The 25,199-nt window shown below is 38.9% G+C and overlaps 1 protein-coding gene and 1 pseudogene across 4 annotated transcripts; one reads left to right on the forward strand and one right to left on the reverse strand.

Moving 5' to 3' along the window:
- Positions 1-3,602: 3,602 nt before the first annotated feature.
- On the reverse strand, positions 3,603-3,720 carry LOC114466246 (uncharacterized; annotated as a pseudogene).
- Positions 3,721-5,632: 1,912 nt separating this feature from the next.
- det1 (DET1 partner of COP1 E3 ubiquitin ligase) lies at positions 5,633-23,065 on the forward strand. 4 transcript variants are annotated; one of them, XR_003674368.1, is made up of 10 exons: positions 5,633-5,848; positions 10,495-10,848; positions 10,979-11,245; positions 11,320-11,532; positions 11,699-11,922; positions 14,592-14,721; positions 15,225-15,415; positions 19,158-19,349; positions 22,395-22,645; positions 22,776-23,065. XR_003674368.1 is itself a non-coding variant. In XM_028451383.1 (9 exons), exons 2-9 carry the CDS (start codon positions 10,600-10,602, stop codon positions 22,582-22,584), a joined length of 1,656 nt encoding a protein of 551 aa, XP_028307184.1. In that variant the 5' UTR covers positions 5,633-5,848; positions 10,495-10,599; the 3' UTR covers positions 22,585-23,065. The 4 variants fall into 4 exon arrangements, 3 of the variants coding, with proteins under 3 accessions (XP_028307184.1, XP_028307185.1, XP_028307186.1); XM_028451383.1 differs by having other exon boundaries at positions 22,395-23,065; XM_028451384.1 differs by having other exon boundaries at positions 10,500-10,848; positions 22,395-23,065.
- Positions 23,066-25,199: the final 2,134 nt, after the last annotated feature.

Here is a 25,199-nt window from a genome sequence, read left to right on the forward strand (position 1 = left end):
ATTTGCAATAACTTACCAACAACCAACAATTGTAGTCTCTTTAGATGCTGAAAAGCCATTCGATCGAGTTAACTGATCATTCTTAACATCCACACTTTAAAAGTTTGGCTTTGGGGAATCATTAATTAATTGGGTTCACATATTGCACACCTCAGCCACCGCCACAGTACTAACAAATGAACTCATCTCACAATAATTTTCACTACACAGGGGGACAAGGCAAAGATGTCCACTCCCTCCATCTCTCGTCACTATATTGATTGAACCTCTTGTCGCTGCAATCCGCCAGAACCCACAAATGACCTACTGCTCATCATAAAAACAGTTTATATGCAGATGACATATTATTGTATTTACAACAACCATACACATCCTTAACAGAAACATTAGCACTCATAGATACATTTTTTTAAATTTCCGACGATTCCATTACACTTCCAATAACAAAGAATAGTTGGGATGTGGCAGTCCATACCCCACCTATCCCCTTGTGCACAACTCATATCACATATTTCGGCATAAATATCTCCCCCAGACTGTCAAAGCTATTCTGCCTCAACTTCAGTCTGCTTCTCAAAACCGTTACAGATAGCCTTAATCGCTGGATGAATCTACCACTTTCACTAGCTAGCCAAATATTAACAATTAAAATGTCCATTCTTCCAAAAATTAACTATCTTCTCTGCATGATTCCAACCCCACCGACACAAGCCCGGTTCAAATCTTTTGATTCAATCATTACAAAATTCTACTGGAAAAACACAACACCTCGAATAAAACTTTCCACTCTACAGAAATCAAAATCACAAGCCGCTCCAAATTTCAGTAGTTACTCAATTGCAATTCAACTACAATACATATTTAAAAGGATTCATCACAAACCCTCAGATGTCAGATGGCGCGCAGTAGAACAAACATTTTGTAAAAATATTCCAATATCAGACTTTTTATCCATTTATCAGTAAATCCATTCAACACCACCCCTGTTTCAAAATCTCTACAATATCCTCAGCTCTGACAGCCTGGTGGAAGTTTCACAAACCTTGCTAACTCCACTTTAACACCTTCCACACTCACACCCCTATGGAATAATCCAGACCTACTACTAAATAAAAAAGAAAAAAACACTTCACCTTCGCACATGAGCAGAGAGGGCCATCACACACTTAAAGCACATCTTTCAAAATAATTCAATGGTCTCATTCTCATATCTGGTCCAGTAGTTTGGCATCAGGAACACCCAATACTTGGAATTTCTGAAAATACATTCTACAGTCATGGCAACCTACAAAAGAAACATAAATCTGGATCCTTGGATTACTCAAGTAAGGAGTAACTTCAATACTTTTACTTTTACTAGAGTCATCTATGCTTTTACTTGAGTACTGAAGACTCATATTTTTTACCTCTGGTATTGAGTAGCTATTTGATTGTTCCGAGAATATTCTATAGTATAGTCTGGGTGTTAATTTTGATTTCATCAGCCAAAACCTTAGGGTTTATTTACTCTTTAATTTCAAATAACCTGGATTTATTATCAGCTGTGATCCCTAAGGTTAAGATGACCAAGCCTACCAAGATTTACCACTGCGGTATACCTGATCTCCTTTCCAAAAAATATGTGCCACAGTGGTGTAATATTGCAATATTTCTTTATGTTTGTCTGCACATTACTTGTCAACTAGCATCCAAAGCTTCCTGCAGACTCTTTTGAGTCCTTCCATCAGCATGGTCTTGTTTCTTGTTTTTATGAGGGAAACACAATTCCCACTCCTCCTCATTCCTCCTCTGCTCACACCCTGTGTCGCACAAGAAAAGTAGCAGCCAGCCGGCCTTCCATAATGCATTGGCGAACACTGTAATTTCCTTAAAAAAAATGAAATAAAAATGCAGAAACCGTCCTCGTCGCAAAAGTCTTGAAAAGTTCAGGCGCATAAGGATTTAAAAGTTGTTGCGGTAAAATGTTCTATTGTGCTCTGAAAATACGCTGGATCAAAAAGTTAAAAGCTTTTGTTAAATGCCAAACACAACTGCCGAAGTAGGAAGGAAGAAGGAAAGGGGAAGACGATAAAACAATGTGATTTCATTTTATTTCCAAGCTTTGAATAACCTTTTCTAAGTGCCTCATTTTATACAAGAGCTTTATAAATCCTATATGGCTACCCTCTTTGCAAGACATCCATATGTCCTTTGCAATACAAATGGTTCTTGAAATCCATGATTGGAGCTATTATTATAATGGAAAGAACAAACTAGTTGCCATTTTTAAACTACATACTGTGTTTAAGACATGTTGAAAGTCCACACAGTGAACAATTATGGTCGAAATGTATATACAGAAGATACTAATCAATTAGAAAGCTTATTATTTTGCAGAAACAACTAAAACCCCTCACATGTAACAAACAAAAATAAATAAATAAATAAATCCTCACATGTAAAAACTCTCACATGTAGGCTCGCCGTGTCCTTTCTACTTCATGTGCTGATGCTAAAAGCACAGGCGAGTGTCCTGGGCAATGAGCGGTTCGTGAAAGCAAAAATAACACAAGAACAACCAGAAGAAAGTGCGCAGCTTCTATTCTGAATTATCCCTCGGTGTGTTATTTTCAGAGAGCACGTTAACAGTACGTGCACGCACACACATGCAATTTTTGAAGGCTGAATGTGAAAATGTGCACATGAGCATTGAACAGACACACATCTAGAAGCAAAGGTTTAAACAGACATTGCTGGAAAAAAGAAATGCCATTAGATTTAAAGTGGATAATTTCACATTCTTCTCTCCATTCATTTCTTCATTTTTCTTTTCAAACTGGCCTTTTATGCCTACGCTTTTATGGAAAATTACAACATTTAATCAAGACTCTTTGGTCAGAGATAATTGCACAAGAAACCATTAGCAATTGTCCAAGACCAGCGCAATTGGAGCACGTTCCTTTTTTTTTCTTCTTTCTAACACCATTCTCTATCCGTGAGAACGTGCCTCATCCAAAGAGGATAATTGTAATTTAATTATTCACCAATACCTAGTTCACCTTGGGTGCATGTATACCATTCATGGTTATAAACAAATCACTTCAATACAACAACAAAAACAGACAGAGCAGTTGCACAACCACTATAAGAACAGTAAGTCGATGTCTTTAGTTTTTCCACTGCAGTTAAATTAACACAATTGTAATTATTTAACAAGCCTGGGGAGCACTTGAACGCCTCACCTGCCAATCCACCAGCTGTGCTGGAAATTGACTCCTTTATGAAATCAGCAGGTAAACCTCTGACATTACAAGACTTCTCAAATGTAATCACAATCCAATAATATTAATAATAATGCATCCATTTTATAGCGCTTTTTTGGACACTCAAAGTCGCTTTACAGAATTAAGGGATTATTCTTTCACTCCACACTTAGTGGTGGTAAGCTACTGTTCTAGCCACAGCTGCCCTGGGGCAGACTGAAGGAAGCAAGGCTGCCATAGTGCGCCATCACCCTCCGACCACCACCAACACTCACTCACGCACTACTTTCATACTAGGCAATGTGTGTAAGTGCCTTTGCCCAAGGACACAATGACAGATACCACTGGGGTGACTGTCCCCCACTGTGGCACCTGGAATTCTCAGTGGTCTCCCATCCAACTACTATCCAGGCCCAGACCTGCTTAGCTTCCGAGATCTAACGGGATCGGGCAATGTCAGGCTGGTATGGCCACAATCCATCCATCCATCCATCCATCCACACTGAACATTCTATTTATTAGTTCTTTAGTGTTTGTTCAATATACATCCATCCATCCATCCATTCTCTGACCTGCTTGCTCTTTGTTTCAGGGTCGCAGGGACATCCATACATCCATCCATCCATCAGAATCAGAATCAGAATCAAAATTAGAATCAGAATCAGAATCAGAATCAGAATCAAAATTAGAATCAGAATCAGAATCAGAAGAAAATTTTATTTCACCAAGTACAGTTTTAAAAAACAGCGCAGGGAATTTGATTTGGTAGTCGGTGAGCAGAACAAACAAACAAAACACAAGCCAGTAACAGTAATAATAATAATAATAATAATAATAATAATAATGATAGGTATAAAGGATACATAATGGATAGATAGAGGATCAGGATAAAAGATAATTTATTTCTTCATTTTTTTACTTTTATCTTTTTTTTCCCCCTCGAAGATTATAATAAAAAATACAAATATATAAACATATATACAGTGCTGCAGGTAATATTGACTTCATGAAGGTGCAGGGGTGGGGGGCGAGGTGGTGGTGAAGGGGGGTTTATGAATGACTGGGGCTGTGTTCATGAGGATGGTGGCAGAGGGAAATAAGCTGCTTTTGTGTCTGGAGGTTCTGGTCCTGATGGACCGAAACCTCCTTCCAGGGGGGAGAGATTGTGACCGGGGTGGGAGTGGTCAGTCACAATGTTTCCGGAGCTGTAGAAGTTCACCATCATCTTTGTTAGAAGACTGAATTTCTTCAGCTGTCGCAGGAAGTACGTCCTCTGCTGAGCTTTTTTGATGATGGAGCTGATGTTCAGCTCCCACTTGAGGTCCTGGGTGATGATGGTCCCCAGGAAGCAGAAAGACTCCACAGAGCTCACTGTAGAGTCTCCCAGGGTGAGGGGGGTGAGGGGGGCTGGGTTCTTCCTGAAGTCAGCTATCATCTCCACTGTCTTTAAAGCGCTGAGCTCCAGATTGTTCTGGCTGTACCAGGACACCAGCTGGTCTGTCTCCCACCTGTATGGCTGACTCGTCTCCATCAGAGATGAGTCGGATGATGGTCGTGTCGTCCGCAAACTTCAGTAGCTTGACCGACTGGTAAGAGGAGGTGCAGCTGATGGTGTACAGGGAGAAGAGCAGAGGAGAAAGAACAGCCTTGAGGAGATCCAGTGCTGATGGTCCGGGGAAGCAGAGATGGTTTTTCTGAGCTTCACATGCTGCCTCCTATCAGACAGGAAGTCTGTGATCCACCTGCAGGTGGAGTCCATCTATCCATCTATGCATCCATCTATCCATCTATGTATCCATCCATCCATCCATCCATCCATCCATCCATCCATCCATCCATCCATCCATCCATCCATTTTCTGACCTGCTCGCCCCTTGTTTCAGGTTCACGGGGCCATCCATCTTTCCATCCATCCATCCATCCATCCAGCAATTGATACCTAAACAAAAGACACACTAAATTATTATTTTTATTATTTTGTATTGAACAGCTCTTTTTTCATTCTGTGAGTAATTGTGATTTAGTGGGTTTGATATTATTTACTCAGTTGAATCACAATATTAAATAATGCATGTAACAGTCTGTACATCAGGATTCTCTTATTTGCATTTATGATGAAGAAAAGTTTGTTGGAGATTTTTAATTACTTTCAGTAGTATTTTTATACAAATACTTCAGTACTTTCACTTAGGTAATATTTTGACTGAGCTATATTTACTTGTTTTAAAGTAGTTAAGGTGAGTAGTTTGTCCACCTCAGAAACTCTTGTTCCCACACCTATGTAAACGGACGGTGCTGCAGTACCACATTTGTCCTGTGTGATGGAGGCGGCGCTGCTAGCAGAAGAGCAGCAGTTAAGTCTCTTCTTGGTTTCCTTTGCTGCTCGGTCACAACAGAGACGTCAGGCGGTCACAAACCTGCTGCAATGTGCTTTACTTGGACGGTACTTTAGATTTAAAGAAGAATAATCATGGCTGAGAACGTGAAGGAACAGGGAGGTTGTCCAAAATGCTCAAGAATTAGTTAGCTATGAGCTTGTGTTTTAAAGTTGCTGCTAACGACAGAAGAAGAACTTGGAGGACCCGGGTAGCCTTAAACAGTGACACGTGAGTATTGGCTTATCGTTGTTCGTCCATTAGTCATTAAAGCGATGCGACTGACTTTTTATATTCAGCCTTTATTTATACAGAAACCTGCAGTCAGGGCAGACACGACCGACCAACTTTGAATTAATACGGATTAAAACAAAATAAACACATCATCAATTAATGGTTGGAACACGTAGCATTGCTTATTGTTTTTAGTCATAAAAAAAAAAAAGTAATATCACTGAATTTGCGTATTTTCTGTTCAAACAAGCGGAAGCAGACAGTGTATTTATGAGCTGTATCGTCTACTTTGTGCGTCGTTTAAATTAGAGTTGGGAAGCTCTCGGTACCTCACGATACGCGATACAAAGCTCACGATAACGATTATAACAACTGCGATTATCAATATATTGGTCAGAAATCAATCTACGATAATCTATGACTTAAGAAAAAAAAAAACAAGTGAAAAAATACAATTTTTATTTTCTAATGCTGAAAGACAATAAATTGAAAAAGTGTCCTATGAACAGTGACACTATTTTAGTGCAACATTTCTGTAAGTAAGTGTCAACAGACCATTGTAAATAAATAAGTATCTCCAATAGTGCTTTCTGTAAACAATAAATAGGGTCTTTCTTACCAGTGATAATATTGCATTATTATAATGCAATATTCCACTAAACAAAATAATGGTTAGTTCAACAAACAGTGACAAAATTTCTGTGAAGACCTACCTGCACATTTTAGTGAAAAAGCAGAAAAGGTTATAAGGAAAAAAGTAAAATATTTAAAAAATCGCTACTTAACGTGAGCATATCGATAATCGATCGTCGAGATATCGTCACACTTCTAGTTTAAATGATGGGGAATTTAACCAAATGGTTTGGATTCCCACATATTTCATAGCCTGTTTAAGTGTACTTTCCCTTTAATGCATACAATATGTTTTAATACTTAGGGCTACATTTCGTCCCCTGCCATGAACCTCATCACACGTCACTAATTTATGAATAATGCCTTTTAAGATGGAAGCAGAGGCCCTGGCTCAGTGATGGCTTTCATAATGTTTATAGTCTTAATGTAGTTTGTTTTTGTGTCAGTTTTGTAGTCTTTGAGTGCAGGTTTAGCTTAGCCTTTCTTTATTGAGCATAATACAACTTCAAAACAATATTTAATAGCAATTTGGTTTAAGATAATGAAGTCATTCTAGAATATAGAGTACAGCGACAGACCAAAAGAAGACATCAGTAATCAAGTTTGAGCAGTGTTTCTCAAATGGGGGTATGTGTAAACCTAGGGTTTTGTGATGGCACTACAGGGGGTATTTGACAGAGAGAGAGAGTGTGAAATTAACAAATAAAGTGTCAGTCTTGGTTCCAAATTCGTGTACCCTTCGTTCTTTGGTTATTCCGTTTTAAAACCAAATTAAAATAATAAATAAACGGTGATAACGGATTTCAGCCAGAAAACAAAAATTGGATTTTTTCGGACTGCATCTGAAATCTCCTATGTATATATTATATTTATTTAATTGTAGAATACTTTAGATATTATGTTGAAGGTTAAAATGTAGGTAACCAATTGGTTAATGATAAATGATTCAGTTTTTCTCATAACTACTGTTGCTGACTATTGTTCTCTGTTTGAGTGACATCACTTGATGAAGCCTTTTCTAACATTCTACACTACAAAATATAAGTCATAAAAGTGTGTATGATTCATGCTGATATTGTATCGGATCAATGCTCAAGGCTGCAATATCTGTATCATATCGGAAGTGAAAAAGTTGTATCGAGACATCCCTACTTTTAACTAAAACAGAAATACAAAAAAATCAAAAACCAGATACCAGAAAAGGAGTTAAGGATTAAATATAATTTATTTAATGCCTAAACATGATTCTATGTTCATGAGCACTCATGTGTCGAAAGGGTTGTTGTTATGTGACAACGCGGAGAGGCGACTAGATTACATTTAAATCAATGTAAATAATGCAACCTCAAGTTAACTCCCCTCAAGCGACATGACTTGCGTGATTTGAGCGACTAGATCAAGCGCTACCTCGTCGCTCAGAGTTGAAAAATTTTAACTTTTCAAGTGACAACTCCCCCATCCTTCACTGTCTGTAGAGCCGAGGCTGCAGCCCCTCCTTCTCGCTGTGAGACAGCTGCAGCGGAGGCTTCCTCTACTTACCGAGGCAAAATGAATGTGGTTAACTCCTTGAATAAGCCTACAGAGAGAGAACTCATCATTTAATTACTCCGTAAGTTGATCATTTAAACCGTGTGTGGGTGTGAACGCACCGTGAGCCATACGTCATATTTTTTAATTAGTCACAGCAATACCGTATACCACAGTAAAATAGGGAGGAGGTTTGACGTTATCAACATTTGGATACCTCCCAAGTAGGGATGTAAGGATTAATCGTAAAGCAGTTAAAAATCGATTCATAGGTATCACGGTTCACATCGATACTGTAAAAATTAAATCGCAGTACTTTAAACAGCAGAGCGCGCTATATATATTTATCCTTCTCTTGTCCAGAAGTGTTGGCGGCGGGCGGCATCGCCTACTACTTTCTTTCTGGCTGCCTTCTACTCTTAAACATGTTCATAAATGATTCCTTACCCCTTTAGCACCCAAAGAATATCTGTAATATTACGTGAATATCTGTAAAAGTCACGTTTTTCTATTAGCTCTGTCTGCTAGCGCGTAGCATCTCTTCTTCACTGCAAGAATATCTGCATGCCAACCGACCACTGGGTTACCAACGCCCTCTGCTGGTCCAAACAAATATCTGACATAAATACAATGCAATGACTTTTTTTTTTTTTTAAAGTCCAATTGTTCAGGCACAAAAAACATTTTCAGTTGCACTTTTAAAAAGAAAAAGAACTATTATGCAGTTTTGCATTGTTTACTATAAAACCAGAATTTAAATGAATAGGCTTCTTCATTTGTATTATTCCTTTATTTATTTCATTCAAGATTTATTTGTAGTTAAATTGCGTTGTTTTGAATAGTTTATCAAGGGATTCTTTTGACAATGAAAAATAAAAGGAAAATAGTACAGTATTTCTGTTTTTTTCCCCCCAAAAAAATAAAGAAATATTTTTCAGTCATCATTTGTCTACAGTCCCATTTTGTAAAATAAATCGTGAGAGAATCGTATCGTGAACCCAGTATCGTGAATCGAATAGTATTGGGAGTTGAGTGAATTGTTACATCCTTACTCCCAAGCCTAGGACCCACAGACGGACTTTTACTCCGGGACAAAAAAAGGAGCAATAACTATCATTACTTATCAACTAGTGAATTGAAATGTCACTAATTAGTTAATAAATCAAAACAAAAAGTGGACGTTACGAAAAGCATGCACATGATATGTGATTAAAGAAACCAGAGGTTGTGTAATGAATCTACTGGTGCTCCTTGTTTCTTGTGATCAACTCACGTCTGTGTTTACGTTAGTGGCTCACGGTATTATAACGTGCAAAGTAAACATTTTTACTGCCCTCAAAAAAACTGTGTAATTGTTTTTGCAAAATGTCAAATTGTAGAAATTGTAACATCTATTGTTTTTCATACTAGTCTCACAGTCGATAAGTCAGTCACCAGTTTATTTGGATACTATTTGGACCGTAACACCATAAAACAAAACTACAGTGTGAGCAGCTTTTTACGAGCTAAAACATCCACAGACTGCATGAAAACAGGAGGCAGACCAGAAAACTGCTGAAACAAATCCTAAACAGTCCTATTGTATCTTTTTATTTTTTTTTACAGAAAAGCACTGCTTATCTGGTTTTTCTGTATTTCTGTTTTGGTTTTAAGTCAATAAAACAATAAACCACACTGTTTATTTGTTATTTTGATTTGAAACGGAATAACCAAGAAACGAAGGATACACTGATTGTTCCAACCAAAGCGTGATATGACCGGAAATGATAAAAACTATAGAAATAAATCTATTCAGTAGCCACTAAATCAGTGTCTTTCAATCTTGGGGACGGGACCCCATGTGGGGTCACCTGAAATTTCAGAAAAATTTAAATAGATTTTTTAAATGTTTTAATTATTGTTCTTTTAAAAAAAACAAAAAAAAACAACTGTATTTCTATACATTCACTTTGTGAAATATACATCTAGTTCAACTAAAATGCAGTAAATATAAAATGAAATACAAATATCTGCGATCAAACATGATCAAAAAGTAATTCGAGAAAAAACTTATTGATATCAAAATGGGGCCATGGTCATAAAGAGGTTGGGAACCACTGCACTAAGTACTGGTTCTTCCCACTTATTTACAAAAAAAAGTGTGTGTTATCACTCGTTCATTCCATCATTATGCTCTAAAGTTGTTTTTAAATAGTTTTCTAAGCAAAATTATGTTGTCGTACAAAGGACGTACTTTGATTCAGAAATACTTGAGCCAAAAAAGTTTGAGAACCACTGAGTTAGAGGATGGTTAATAGTAGGGTTGGGTATTGATTGAGTTGTTTCGATACCGGTTACTACACTGTAACTACTATTTATTTTTAAATGGTTCCGGTTCCTAAACGATACTTACACCAATACTTTAGTGGTGGTATTACATTAATAGAGCATCCTGACATGCAGCCGCTATTTCTATTTTTCTTTTTGTGCCTTTTTCACATCAGTTTAGGTGAAACATCACTTGTGATGTAATCCTCTTGGTTGATGCCACCAGTCAAAGGGCTCAAAAAGAGGAGCGAGTTTCAGGACTGATCTCTATAACAGCAGCCATGGACGAGGACACTCCGACGTTAAAGCCCAGACGGATCCAGAATCAGAACGTTGTCCACCGCCTGGAGAGGCGCAGGATCTGCACCGGTCGAGCAGGAGCTCACTGGTACAGAGTGCGCTGCTTTCATCAGAACCTCTTTCCCAACTTCACTGTGGTCAATGTGGAGAAACCGCCCTGTTTCCTCAGGAAGTTTTCACCAGATGGACGCTGCTTTATTGCCTTCTCATCGGACCAGACCTCCCTGGAGGTAAACAGAGAAAACCTGACCATACTCTTAAAAAAACAGCACCATCTTTAATTTTCTTTCTCTTAAATTCAAAAGATGTTACATCTTTCAATCTTTATTTTTATCTTTATATCTTTATTTTATTGTTCAGATTTATGAATACCAAGGCTGCCAAGCAGCTCAGGACCTGCTGAGAGGCCAAGATGGAGAAACACTTTCAACAACAAATGACCAGCGCTCATTAAACATCAGAGGACGGCTGTTTGAGCGTTTCTTCTCTCTGCTGCATGTGACTAACGTGGCCTCCAACGGAGAACACTTAAACCGGGAGTGCAGCCTCTTCACTGACGACTGTAGATATGTCATCGTGGGTTCGGCAGTTTATGTCCCCGAGGAGCCACCACCCTACTTCTTTGAGGTAACAGCATCCATCCAGTTTGTTCTGATTCAAGTGAAAATCATTTGTCACACTCATATTTTATATTCCACCAGGTGTATCGCAACAATGAGTCTGTCACTCCGAACCCTCGGTCTCCTCTAGAGGATTATTCCCTTCACATCATCGACCTGCACACTGGCAGGCTTTGTGATACCAGGTCTTTTAAATGTGATAAGATCATCCTGTCTCACAACCAAGGACTCTACCTCTACAGGAACATCCTGGCTGTGCTGTCAGTGCAGCAGCAGACCATTCATGTTTTTCAGGTGAGCAGATAGAGCACATGCACTACTTTCTTCTTGCATTTAGATTTACCTACAAACAAAACCCATTTCGATTTTTAAAGATTTGTTCTGATTTGCTGTAATAAGACAGTGTCAACTCTTTTGCACAAGGGATTATTCATGGTTATTTTGTTTCTGACTATTTCAGGTAACTCCAGATGGGACGTTTCTTGACGTGCGCACCATCGGCCGGTTTTGCTACGAGGATGACCTCCTGACTCTCTCAGCTGTGTATACGGAGGCTCAAGCTGAAAGCCAGCCTGGTGTTCCCCGTTTGTACACTGACAAAACCATCAACTCCCTAAAGCACAGGCTACTGGTCTACCTGTGGAGAAGGGCTGAGCAGGATGGCAGTGCTACTGCTAAACGAAGGTAATGGGTGTTTCTTCTTCTTCAGATCTGATGAAATCTAATTATCTTCTGTTAAGGCTGGGCAATATATCAAGGTTCAAGATATGTTGAGTTTTCTCTATTGGCGATATAGAAAATGACAATATTGCTTATATCAAGATTTGAGTTTGAAAATGAGAAGTTCGCAATTATTTTTTCAAGAGTTATTGCCCTTGTTCCGTTTTTCTTTACTCTGGGTGAGTTTGTGTGTTTTGACCTACCACTGTTGCCGTAGTAGCCGGACATCGCCATCTTGAAAGCCCATGGCCTACTTGTCTCTACTAAGTTCTTGTATTTTTGGGTTGAAAAAACATATGCTTGTGAATATGTTAAAGTGTACTGTTTGATAAAGCTTCTAAGGCTGTTTGTGAAAGTTAAGCATAAACAGTGTGTTATATGAATACAGCTAAATCGCGGTAAATGTTAGCATCAGCATATACATGGGTTTTCCCATCGACGTTAGCAGAAGCTAGCAGACTTTTTGTATAGTGGTATTTCCTATTTATAAGAACACTAATATGTATTTGTATGTTCAGTTTAACAATCCAGGTGCCCCATTTTTCAAATGACTGCTCCTCTGTTAGTTCTCGTTGGATCGGAATGCAGTTTGGTATAAATACTTTATGAATGAATATGATGAGATGCTCGGAGACCTTTTTTTTAAATGGGGCCCGGGGGCCCACCCCCTATTTTTGGTCATTTCCAAATTTATGGGAACATAGTCGAGTGATGTATCGTTTTAAAGGTAATTCAACGTAGATTACAATTATGCCTCCCACAATTTAATTGGGGCCCGGGGGCCCACCCCCCTTTTTTTGGTAATGTCCATTGAAGTCGTTTTCTCATTTAATTGTGAGTCAAATATTGCAACAGTTGATGGTCCAGAATCATTGACACATACCAATATATGAATGGGGCCCATTACCCCGTATGTGCCAGGGTGCCCCCTGGGGCCCCATTTTTTAAACGACTACTCCTCCATTAATGCTCGTTGAATCGGGCTGTAATTTTACATTGATATTTTATGAGTGGATGTCAATTAACACCCTTTAGGACGCGGTTCTCAACCTTTTTGACCTCGGGACCCAATTTTCCGAATACAAAGTGGCCTGGGGCCCATTTAAATATTAACACTTTGATTTCAATTGATCCGAATCTTGGTTTGATATGTATTCAGTAACTAAATCAAGCCCATTTACAGTTTAACAAGATAATACCTTGTTAAATAAATGATATGATTCACTGTGAACAAATATAAAGGATCAAGTCAATATTATTAACAAAAAAAAAAAAAAAAATCCCAAAATATTTTGATTTAGATACTCAAAAAACTGAAGAAAAATTCTGATAAATAAAATGATTTGGTAATAAAATAAATACATTCAAAATAATAAGTATCAAATTAAATAAATAAACTGTAAATAGAATTTAAATAAAGTGTAATTGAAAATATTAACTTATAACCTGCTGATGAATTTGACTATTTAATTTTGAAAGCTTCAGTGCTTCGTTGGCTGGCGTTATCCCACACTCAACACACTGGGCTCTCGGCTCTGCCTCACTGGCTGCTTCCATTATCAAAGCCAAACTTAATAAAGTCAGGGTTGTACTTTGGGATATATTTTACCTTTGAAGATGAAAGTGATGCCACCCCTTCCTCACTTTTTTATTTTAAAAACTTTTCCATAACTTCAGCCAAAAGTTTACACCTGTCTTCTTCTTCTGCTGCTTATTGGAGTGTGTTCAAAAACTGAATGACGCCTCACTGCCACGGCCCCATGGCCCTCAAGTCCCACAGGTGCAGAACTGAGTTTTTTGCAGCCCAGTAGTTAGCACCCGTGGCTCGAGAATGGGCTGCGGCTCTATGGTTGAGAATAACTGCTCTAGGAGACCTTTTTAAAAGGGGCCCCCTTTTTTGATAATTTCTCAATTTATCGGAACATAGTCGTGTGATTTATTGTTTCAAAGGCAATTTGACGTAGATTACGATTTTACGTCACACAATTGAAATTATTTTACTCTGTAAAACCGAGTCATTTCACTGAATTCTTGGGAACATGGTAAGTGCTATTCGATCTGTCATTAGCATGAATAAGGTGTCATGAAGACTGTCATTAAGTGTTCATTACCCTAACCTAACCCCACTAGATCCTTCCACCCAACCCAAATAATGTCAACATAGCTCCAAAGGTGTCATAATTTAGCGAACGACACTTAATGACAGCGTTCATGACACCTTATTCATGCAAATCAAAGATAATGTCAACCTTATGTATAACACTTTAACTAAAGTGTTACCCATTTCTCAATTCCATTTACATTTTTTTAATTAGCCATGTTCATTTACGGCATTTACAAAAAAATGATAATTCTATTTTTTTTTTCTGTGAAAAAAAAAGCACTTTTCCCCCAAAAGTTGATTACAATCTCAATGACAAAAGTTACATTATAATTGTAATTGTTCTGTAACTAATTAATTATCAATTACACAATTTCAATTATAATTAACCCCAAGCCTGGTTTCAGCCCTAACGCTCATTGTAAGTATTGTTTATGCAAGAGTCTGTTGTTCAGTCTCGTAGGCGAGCGACGAGCTGGCCAATCTTCCATGATTGTGTTAAAACCTCCGAGTCTCCACTTTTGATCATCAGGTTTTTCCAGTTTTTCGATCAGCTCAGGCGGCTGAGGATGTGGAAGATGCAGCTGTTAGACGAGCATCACCTCTTCATTAAATACACCAGCGAAGATGTGGTCACACTCAGAGTGACGGATCCTTCACAGGTACACACACACACACACACACGCACACACACACACACACACACACACACACACACACACACACACACTTGATAGTATGGATTCCTGCCTCTGCTCTCTTTGTTGCCTCCCTGGCGCAGTCTTTTGTTATGTATGTATGTCACTGAATTGTTCATCATGATCTCCAAGGACACCATAGTGCTGTAGAATCTGTTGAATCTTTGAGTCGATGTGACAAAACACAATCTAATTAGTTAAAAAAAAAAATCATAAATAATTGTATGCTCTCTTTCAAAGAAGAAAAATGTTAACTTTATTGTAAACCTGTTGTAGTTCTTAATATCATGTGGGAGGCATTAAAGCTAATTCAGTGACAATAATCAGTACTCGCACTGGGCTTTTTGTTGTTGTTTTTTCCTGATCTAATGTAATCTAACCAGTATTTTTGATGATTTGTTAGATAATCATGATGTTAGTGCTCTCAGTCTGTACAAACCCTCACAGCATCTCCGTTTCACTCACAGCCGTCGTTTTTCGTCGTTTACAACATGGTGTCGACAGAGGTGCTGGCTGTCTTTGAGAACACCTCGGACCAGCTGCTCGAGCTGTTTGAGAATTTCTGTGACCTTTTCCGAAACGCCACCCTGCACAGCCAGGCTGTCCAGTTCCCGTGCTCTGCCTCCTCCAATAACTACGCCCGGCAGGTGCAGCGCAGGTAATCATTGATGTTTTGGAAGGTATTCAAATGTACCAACACCGTTCTGATGGAATAGTTTATATGAAGAGTTCATTTGCAAAAGCAAATAACTCAGTTTTTGTGATTGAGTTCAAGTGATATGAGGCAAAATTAAGTTGAGTAGCTTTGACCAAGGAGAGGATATCACTATGGAATAGCCACTGAACTTTGATAACAACTTGCATCACCTGAACTAAATTATGAAAAAAAAACTAAATTATAAAAAATGAGTTGTCTGCTTTTACAATTAAACTCGTCATATGGAACAGTTTAAGGCATAGTGTCAACTTTACAATTCTAATTTAAAAATGTAATGCAATCTTTCTTTGTAAGCAAGGTAAAATATATTAGTATTTACACTGTTTTAAAGGATGCACAACAGTAAACACTGTTTATTTATTATGAAGCAGTTAAGTTTTAGTGTTTACTTATGACATTTGATTTTCTATACACCACATTTAGAAAATCCATATTCATTATTTGAGATATTGAGCGATGAGAGCATTTCCATACATATGTCGTTGCTGATAAAGCACCCAGCTCCTGTAAAAATTTTAGTTGGTTGCACAAGCTGTTGCACTTTAGTCATTGAAAGTTTGTTTTCTTCTTTTTAAAACATTAACCAACCTTTTTAAACTCTTAAAATAGTTGTAAATATTTTGTGATATACACACATGCATTTACACATCAACTGATGTCGGTCAGGTGATATGTAACTGTACCTGTAAACCTGCACTGATGGATTAGGGTAGAAACTAACTAGTTCTGTCTTATTTCCATACACCACATATGTCAAACTCAAGGCCCGCATCTAGTCCAGCCCACAGGAAGATTATGTTTAAGGTAAAAAAAAAAAATAGAGCAAAAACAGGACTTTGTGTAGTTTATCATAAATTGTAGATAAAATATGATGGAGGGTGCAGTTCTACATTATTTACAGTAGTATTAAATCGCAATTATTTACAAAAACCTGGAAAATTCTCACAAATTAGCTAACATAATTCTGCCAAATTATGTTGCAAATTTCCAGGAAATTGCAAAGTCAAGGAATTTGGACCAGTTGCTTAACATTCAGGATTTTATTTGAATTTGTGCTTTTTCCTTCATAAAAACATACTTCTTTTTTTTTTTTTTTGTCCGGTCTGTTTCATTTCAATTTGGGTCATATGTGGCCCTTGAACTAAAATGAGTTTGACACCCCTGGCATACACAGTGAGAAAACATATTTTATGTTAGGGCTGCACGATTATGGCCAGAATGATAATCACGATTATTTGGATAAAAATTTTAATTACGATTATTCATCGTGTTATGAAAAACGCATTTTTATTGAACTACTTTTTAACACACAATATTTGAATAGTTTAGATTGCAAAATAAAAGCTTTAAACAAGAATCATGATAAATACTATAAAATTTACGATTGGCTAACTATAAATACACTGTTACAGAGTGCAACTCTTTGAAAATAATTACAGCGACTTAAGAAAAGTTAAGGACATTATTCTTAAGCCTACAGGTTTTGAGCCAGAAACAGCAGCTTATCAACATTTTCTGTTGGCAATCCACTCATGGGGACGTGTCTACACATGCAACACGAGTGCCCTCCTTATCTAAAAAAAAAAAAACCCCTAAACTGATCACTTTTTATCATGTCAACTTGTCGATTTAAACTAAATGCCTGTTTTCGGTATAACCACTCACTCCTTCCCTCTGTTCACAGCCACCACCATTATACCTAAGCTTCACACTTGTCACCATATGCACAACTACAACATCACATCTCTCTCTCACTTTAAAATAATCAACACCCATTCATTTCCATTTCCTACCTTGAGTCTCTCGTCCGTGTTCCCCTCCCCCTCACTTAGGCGTAACACTGCCCTCTTTTTTTTTTTTTATATCCTCCCTATAATAGTGTTTTTTTACCCTTCCTTAGTGAGAGCTGGTGATGTTTTTTTTTTTTTTTTTTGGCCGATGGCCAGTCTTGAAGAAAGTCCATATATCGGCCGGCCGATATATCGGTCGACCTGTAGTGCCGACACACACGGGGCAACAAGCGCTCGCAGCTGACGCGATCTACATGTGTGTCCAAATCCGGCCCAGCCCGTTTGGTTCCATTGGACTCGAGTCAGGTATAATATCCATTCTGTGTGAGGAAAAACAAGGTGGTAGAGGCAAAGACTGATATCTGGATGACGGATCCATGCTTTATTTTCACCTGGTTTCATCCCAGCTGACAGCTAAAGCAGAGAGGGGCGGGGCTAATGGTTAACGGACCAGGCTGAGCCCAGAGCATGTCTACATGTTGCTTTTTCTGAATAAAAACCAGTAAAAGAAAGCAGCGCTGCAGGTTGGTTGCTCGACATCACTCGCTCTCATCAACCTAGTTTAGGAAGTGGTGGAAGTCGTTGAAATGTTCGCTTGTTATTAAGGCAGCTTAATGAAACCTTAATCATGTGTTCACCCCCTGGTGGTTGACTGGCTACTGGGGTTGAGAAAGTGCCTGGTTTGATATGCAGCAGAGCCTCATTTTAAAATGTAAAAATTTGCGGTGATCAGGTTAATTTAATCATGGAGGCCAAAATTTAAAATTCAATTAGTTGTGCAGCCTCATTTTATGGTGATGGTAATGAACTTGAAAAGCGCTTTACAACATCAACTAATTCACCCATTCACACACCAATGGGACTGAGCTGGTCAAATTAGGGTTCAGTGTCTTAGACTTGGATGAAACCCCCAACCTCTCGATCAGACGACCCCTCGACCACCTGAGCCACTGTCGCCCATGTGCATTTATTTGTTTGCCCAATTGCCAACTGTTTGTCTGCAGAAATGGAGAAACACTTTAGGGCGATCCATACTTCATCTGAAACAACAGGTAGATGCACAGTCAGAAGCTGGAGCTGTGCTGAGGGCTAATGGACCGGTGGAAGACTTCAGGTCAGATGAAGATTCAGAAGGAAAAGAGAAAACTGCTCCTGCTGTCATTAAGCAAAATGTCAGGGGGATTTAAGGGCCCTCAGTAGTGGTCTATGGGGTTCAGGAGAAAAAGCAGGATGTGGTTTTTGGCTCTGGTTATAGAAGAAAGGAGGTGTGATTAAATTTGACTCACTTGTGCTGGTTTCACCCGATTCCTCTCTGGAGCCCAAAGCAGAGTGGAAAGGAGGGTTGCGAGCACGAATGAGGAGGTAAAGGATGGTTTGAGGCAAAAAAGGACTGTGAATTGGGTTTTGGAGTGGTGAAAATTGATGTTGGATAGAAGGAAAGGAGACGCTGATTGCTGGTGCATTCAGCAAACCCGATTTGTGACGCTTACAACTGACCAGCAGTGAGTTTAGCAGGTTGTAGCCAGGCAGAGGCCAACGGGCAGGTTGTTCAAACTGAAGGTAAAGTTGTACAAATCAATCTGATGGTACACGGTAAAAAAAAAAAAACTGGATTTAGTGATTCAGGGAGTAAAAAAGAGAGTAAAAAGAGAGTGAGAAAATAGGCCAGAATCACAGCTGAGTGCTGTAAATGTGCAGAGAAAGCTTGGAGATCTTAATTTAGCCAATAAATTCTCCCAAATGTTTGAGCAAACATTTAAAGTGAAGGTTCGGTGCCAAACTTCTCACAAAAAGGGTAAGCTTGACATTTGAAGTTTAAAACTGGAGTTTTGAAAAATCCTAATCCATTCCAAAAAGTGAGAAAACATGCTGTATGTCTGTCTTCACTTTAGGTTTAAGGACACCATAGTCAACGCCAAATATGGGGGTCACACCGAGGCGGTGCGGCGGTTATTGGGCCAGCTGCCCATCAGCGCCCAGTCATACAGCAGCAGCCCGTACCTGGACCTCTCCCTCTTCAGCTATGATGACAAGTGGGTGTCAGTGATGGAGAGGCCCAAAACATGTGGAGACCACCCCATCAGGTACAGAGCCCATGTAAAGTAGTTGAGTTAAAGGTTCCATATTATGCATTTTTTATCCATCTCTATTTATTCTAAGAACCCCAAAAACATAGCATTTGAGGTTTATTTTCCCAAACTTGCCTGTTTTCCAGAGTTTTAGCCTCTGAAAAGTTACTTTCTAACCAACGGGCTGTTTACTGCCTGCTTATGCATGTTCATATTCATGAGTGGGCGTGTCTATGTACTGACTTGCCTGCGAGGGTCTTTCATGACTCGCTCTGAGGCAGATCAGTGATCACCAAAGTGATTTTCTTTTTCGTTCCACACACTGTTATTGTTTTCAGCTAAAAATCAGCACATTACACTAAAACACATGGATATTTAAACGGCTATTGTGAGTCCATCTCCACGCTGTGTGTTCATCCAGCAGCAACAGCAGCAGCTTCAAACACTCATCTGAGTTTTAAGCTGTTAATTTACTTTCTTCTCCTCCTCATCTTTATTAAATACAGGAATAGTGCATTTAAGGTGATAATCATTTGTTTATCACCTCAACCGTTGCGTCACATTGGGTCACAAACGCATCAGATCAAGTCGAAGGCGATACGATGTCTGCTCCCTGGGTGCCAACACTGCAGTGTTCACCGTGGAGGCGCAGCACTTCCTGGAGGAGGCGGTTCATAATTCTCTTGACGTCATGAGAATTTGAACCGCTCGTTTTTCAGAAGAGGGCAGAGAAGCAGCTCAGAGAGCAGGATTATTGAGGGTTTCTCAGAGATGGAGGAAGGAATCCATATAATACTTTGGGGGTGTTTTTGATGAGGAATTAACAATGTAACAAGGTTAAAAGCTCAAAAAAGTGTATTTGTATGATATAGGACCTTTAAAATGTCGGTTAGCGCTAAGCAGAGTTTACTTGAGAATAAATTAATAGTATACTTGTTGGTCAAATAAAAGCTGGTCTCTTTTAATAACTCTACTTTTATGTAATCTAAAAGTAGCTCCTAGTCAGAGCTCATTCTCTTCCCTGCAGGCTGACTCTTGCTCTGTTTCTACATTGGTTTGGTTAGTTAGTAAAAAAAAAAAATCACTGAGCCAGAAGGTGTGTGAGCGATACTGTACAGTTAGTTTTTGATCATGTTTATCAAAGTGTGTTACAAATACAGAGGAGCCAGGATTAGTGCAGAAAGTGACACGATTCACCAGCTCCGATATTTTTATACTCTATTTTATTTGATCTGCATTTATACTTGAGAAAGGTTAAGTATAAATAACAGTTGTTTGATATTTATTGTGTTAATTTGAAAAAGAATATTATCTCAGAAATTGTAAAAAAAATATATTTTTAAGCAGTTTTTTTTTTTTTTGACCATTTACTAGACTTTTCAGGTGACCCCCACATGGGAGGTTGAAAAACACTGCTCTGACCTGACGGTCCGGGTCAGATTCATTTTTAATTTCTATCCTGAGCTCTGGCGCTGTTCAGTAAATGAGGTCATGTGATGCGTTTCTATTATCGCTGGAATAACGAAGAAATGGATGCTGATGAGGTGAACCGAAGGCTTGCCTCTGGATAATGAATAAACGTTGTTTAAAAACGTATAAACGACTCATTCTTGACAAAAGGCAAAAGAGCTGAAAGCTGCACAGATTTGAACAGTGTCGGACTGTAACGGTAATGGGCTTTAAAATATCGGTTTCATTCGTGCTCGAGTCTAACTTGTAAGGCCTGGTTACTGCTCAACAAAGGGACATTCATCCTCAGTGGCAAGTGTTTCTATGATGAAAGGATAACTAAACCCCAAAACCAAGTATTGATTGATCCTGGTCCAACTCTCAACGTTTTAATCAAAGTATTTCAATTTGTCATATTTTATGTCAGTGTCTGCCCTCTATGGTTGAATTTCGGCGAATACAATTGATTCTTGCTATTGGCTGTGAACAAGATCATGTGATGTTTTGGGAGCATCTTGCATCACAAACAAGCTCTGTTAGCCCCGCCCCTTTTCTAAAAACTAATACCTGTGAGCTCTACAATCTGTGATGAGTAGGTTGGATTGAGAGAAGAGTGAGTTGAGGTATAGTGAGTAATGAGTAGCTAGTTAACATAGCATAGATTGTTCATAGTATAGACTGGGCTTGTCTTAACGGGCGACCGTGGCTCAGGTGGTAGAGGGTCGTCTTCTGATCGAGAGGTTGGGGGTTCGATCCCACTACCTGACTATGTGTCGAAGTGTCCTTGGGCAAGACACTGAACCCTAAGTTGCTCCCAGTGGTCGACTAGCGCCTTGCATGGCAGTCCTGTCCCACTGGTGTGTGAATGTGTGCGTGATTGGGTGAATGAGCTGATATGTAAAGCGCATTGGGACTCCTTCAGTGTGGTTATAAAGCGCTATATAAATCAAGTCCATTTACCATTACCATTTTAACTGCTCCAAAAGCCCCGCCCAAAATCAATGCTTTTTTTTATTTCCCTCCTAATGGCAGGTCAGGAGAAAGCAGGGGTTTAGTTACTCTTTAAGTCTTGTTACTAAATGGATATTAGGTGTTGAGTTGTACTGAACTGATACTCAGCGGTCAGAAAAGATAAATACCTGAGCTGCACAGAAACTGACTTATCCAGTGCTCCCCAACCACCGGACTGCAGACCAGTACCGGTTCATGGACCATTTATTAACCGGCTTCAAAGGAAAAATAAAGGTGAAATGTTTGCTGATTCAAAATGCCACACAGTCACATTTATTAACAGTTGCACAAAATGTGCCACTTTGGGCTTTTTCTTCTGAAAAGGACAGCACGTGTGAGTAAAACTATGCTGTTCTGAGAAGTAGTATTTTTAAAACAAAATAAGCTATAAAGAATATATATATTGATATAAGCAAAATTGTAATATTTTATATCACCATAATAGAAAACTTGATATACAGTATCTTGAATTTTGATATATTGCCCAGCCCTATTTTGTTCTTCCACTTGATTGGACGGCCCTGGTGATAAGCTCGCACCCAGTGGATTGTTTTTTTTTTTTTTTTTTTTTTTTTAAACGTAGCTCTTCTTCATTACCAGGTTTTACGCCCGAGACTCAGGCCTCTTAAAGTTTAAGATCCAGGCGGGTCTGCTGGGACGACCAATCAACCACACAGTACGCCGCCTCGTGGCCTTCACCTTCCATCCATTCGAGCCGTTCGCCATCTCAGTCCAGCGCACCAACGCAGAGTATGTGGTCAACTTCCACATGCGACACATCTCTGCGTGAGGATCCCGTCTGCAAACGGGGAAGGACGGTCGGGCGTCGTTGAGCAGCCGACTGAAAGACGGTATCACAAACACACTGTTCACAAAGCGGCACAAATCATTTGCTGCCTGCGACGGCTTTTTCTGAGAATTCTTCTGTTCCCTCCTGATGGGAAACATTGTTTCTCTCCTTTTCCTCGCCATCACACACAGTGGTCACCCCGCCGCTGTCCCTCCCCCTCCAACTACAAGGCTGCAATTCTGTCTTTTTCTTCTGTGTCCTCATTCTCCTCCTCCTCCACAGAACAAAGACAGACCTGTAAGGTGGAGAGGCTTGAATAAGTGTAAATGGAGTTGTGGGGAAAGTGATTGATGTGCAGGGAAGGTGGGAGCCATAGGTAGCCGGACTTCTGCCAAAGAAGTGTTTTTCTTTTTCCCAGCAGTGCACATTTAAATGAAAATTGTCCTTCCAGTGAAGACTTTGTTTTTCATACATGGAAAGAAAGAGCGTTTTTAAAAATAGCTTTTACATAATTTTTTTAATCAATGTACATAGAACGTTCTGTAAATATTTTACATCAATAAAATTATTAACTTTTTGTTGTTGTTGGTTTTCTTTTCCAAGATCATCAAACAGTGGTTTTAGGTTTGACTAAAATTTGCAGTATTTTTACTATTTAATATTGGCATCTTTCAATTTTCTAGTTATGTTTGTGTCCTATTTGTTTTTGCTTACATTAAAAGATATGTTTTGTTTGTTTTTTTTAACTCCGTTTAGCGTCAGAGTTATTGGTTTGTGAGGCTAAGTAGTTTAGATTAAAATAGATAGAGCAAATTCATAAATGTATTCCTTAAAACATGTTAAAAGCCATCCAATCATTTATAATTTAATTGTGGAGCTAGGCTTCACAAACTGTTTTAAATTTCTGTGTTCAGGATTTAATGGGCGGGTCAGAAATCATAGCCGCGTTACGTAACGGCGCCATCATTAGCATAAGCCTGACCCTGCTGCTGACGCACACCAAACTTCGCGGCTCCTAGCCAAAAACAAACCACATTCAGACTCAATGGGGGGGGAATAAAACGCGTCTGCTGGTTCCACATTTTCCATGAAATGAGCGCTTTTTTTTTTTTACACCGCAATTGAGTGTTTTGCCTCTCGCGGGTGCAGTTCTGACTCTGCTCGAGAAAGATGCACATATTCCGACTCGGGCAGAGCAGACCTTTCCACTGACACTTCATTTGGCCCTTTTGGAAAACCAATGGGAGAAGCACTATCTCTCCCATAGACACAGTACACGAAGGTGGTGCCCTTCCCTTGCGGGGGTGTGGTTTCAGTGCCTCTAACTGACACGCCCCCAGCATTTCAGAGCACAGAGAAGTGCTTGTTTTTCCACGATTTTGAGACCTCATTTTATATACTGTACGTAGCAATTTTTTTTCATCTTTCAAATTTGGCTCAGTGGTCAATGACACATGTTGCTGTGGTGTGACAAAACGATAACACACATTTATTTCTGCTTCACACTGACTTTAAGAATACTGAAAATGATATTTCAAGCCAATCAGAAGCTGGCAGGTATGTGAAGCTGAAATATCACTCAAAGGAAAACCATAAACGTGTATCTCAGATCCTAAATAAATACCAAATAATCCACCTTTCCTATTTAGATGTGTTGCCTTAATAAAGCCCACCTGTCTCAAATGCAGCCATCATTTTTCCTCCAGAACCAGGCGCCTCGCAGTGCGACAACTGTTTTTTTTTCTCCTTTAGTTGCCATGGAGAAGAAGGAAATTAAGACTCATTTATCATGACTTTAAATCATTGGTGAGAGCATACGCTAATTAAGAGCTGGAAACTGGAAAAGGCACCGAGATAAAACATGCTAAACACTTGTGGAAAACATGCAAACTGCATTGGAAAAGGTTGGAACAAGGTTTTGAGCAGCAGTCCTCTTGCTTAAACTACTCCATAGAGCTCATTATTCTTATTTGTTCTCTATTATACCTTTATTAGGATGGAGGACACAGCTGGTGTGTACAGCTCAGATTTGGTTTTCATATTCCTCAGTTGGACTGCTATTATAAGCCAGGCTCATGTTTAAAGACTGTGCTGCTGAGACCAACCCAAAGGCTTTTTAGGACTGAACGAAAGTGTGCATCTTTATGATGAAAAAAAAAAACTGGCAATATAGCATTAATGGATTGCAGAGTCAGGCTTTGTCTAGTGCAGATATGGGCAACTAGCTGCCTGGGGGCCTCATGTGGCCCTTGGTCTAATGTTGTGTATTGTACAAAACACACAAAAGAAACAATGATAACCAGAATGCACTATTCCTCCAAAAATAAACACGTTGACATAAAAATACAAAAAATGACAGCAGAAAATGTACAAACAGAAACGCACAAAACGACTACAAAAATTCCAGAAAAATATACAAAATAGCAATAAATATACACAAAATGAACCTTGAAAATATAAATCAATAACAGAAACATCAAACGGATAACAAAAAAAAAACCAAAATGACTACAAAAAATGTAGAAAAATATATTAAACAACAATGAATAGACACATAATGACCCTAGGAAACAGAAATTATAGAAACACACAAAAAGATAACAAAAATATACTAT

Source organism: Gouania willdenowi, chromosome 6, assembly GCF_900634775.1.
Source record: "Gouania willdenowi chromosome 6, fGouWil2.1, whole genome shotgun sequence".
Taxonomy (NCBI): domain Eukaryota; kingdom Metazoa; phylum Chordata; class Actinopteri; order Blenniiformes; family Gobiesocidae; genus Gouania; species Gouania willdenowi.

Excerpts from the sequence above, each read along its gene's own strand:
- det1 (XM_028451383.1), top strand. The coding sequence starts at position 10,600 with ATGGACGAGGACACTCCGACGTTAAAGCCCAGACGGATCCAGAATCAG. Across the intron at positions 11,923-14,591 it reads AGTGCTACTGCTAAACGAAG|GTTTTTCCAGTTTTTCGATC; the intron begins GTAATGGGTGTT and ends TTTGATCATCAG. Across the intron at positions 14,722-15,224 it reads GAGTGACGGATCCTTCACAG|CCGTCGTTTTTCGTCGTTTA; the intron begins GTACACACACAC and ends TTTCACTCACAG.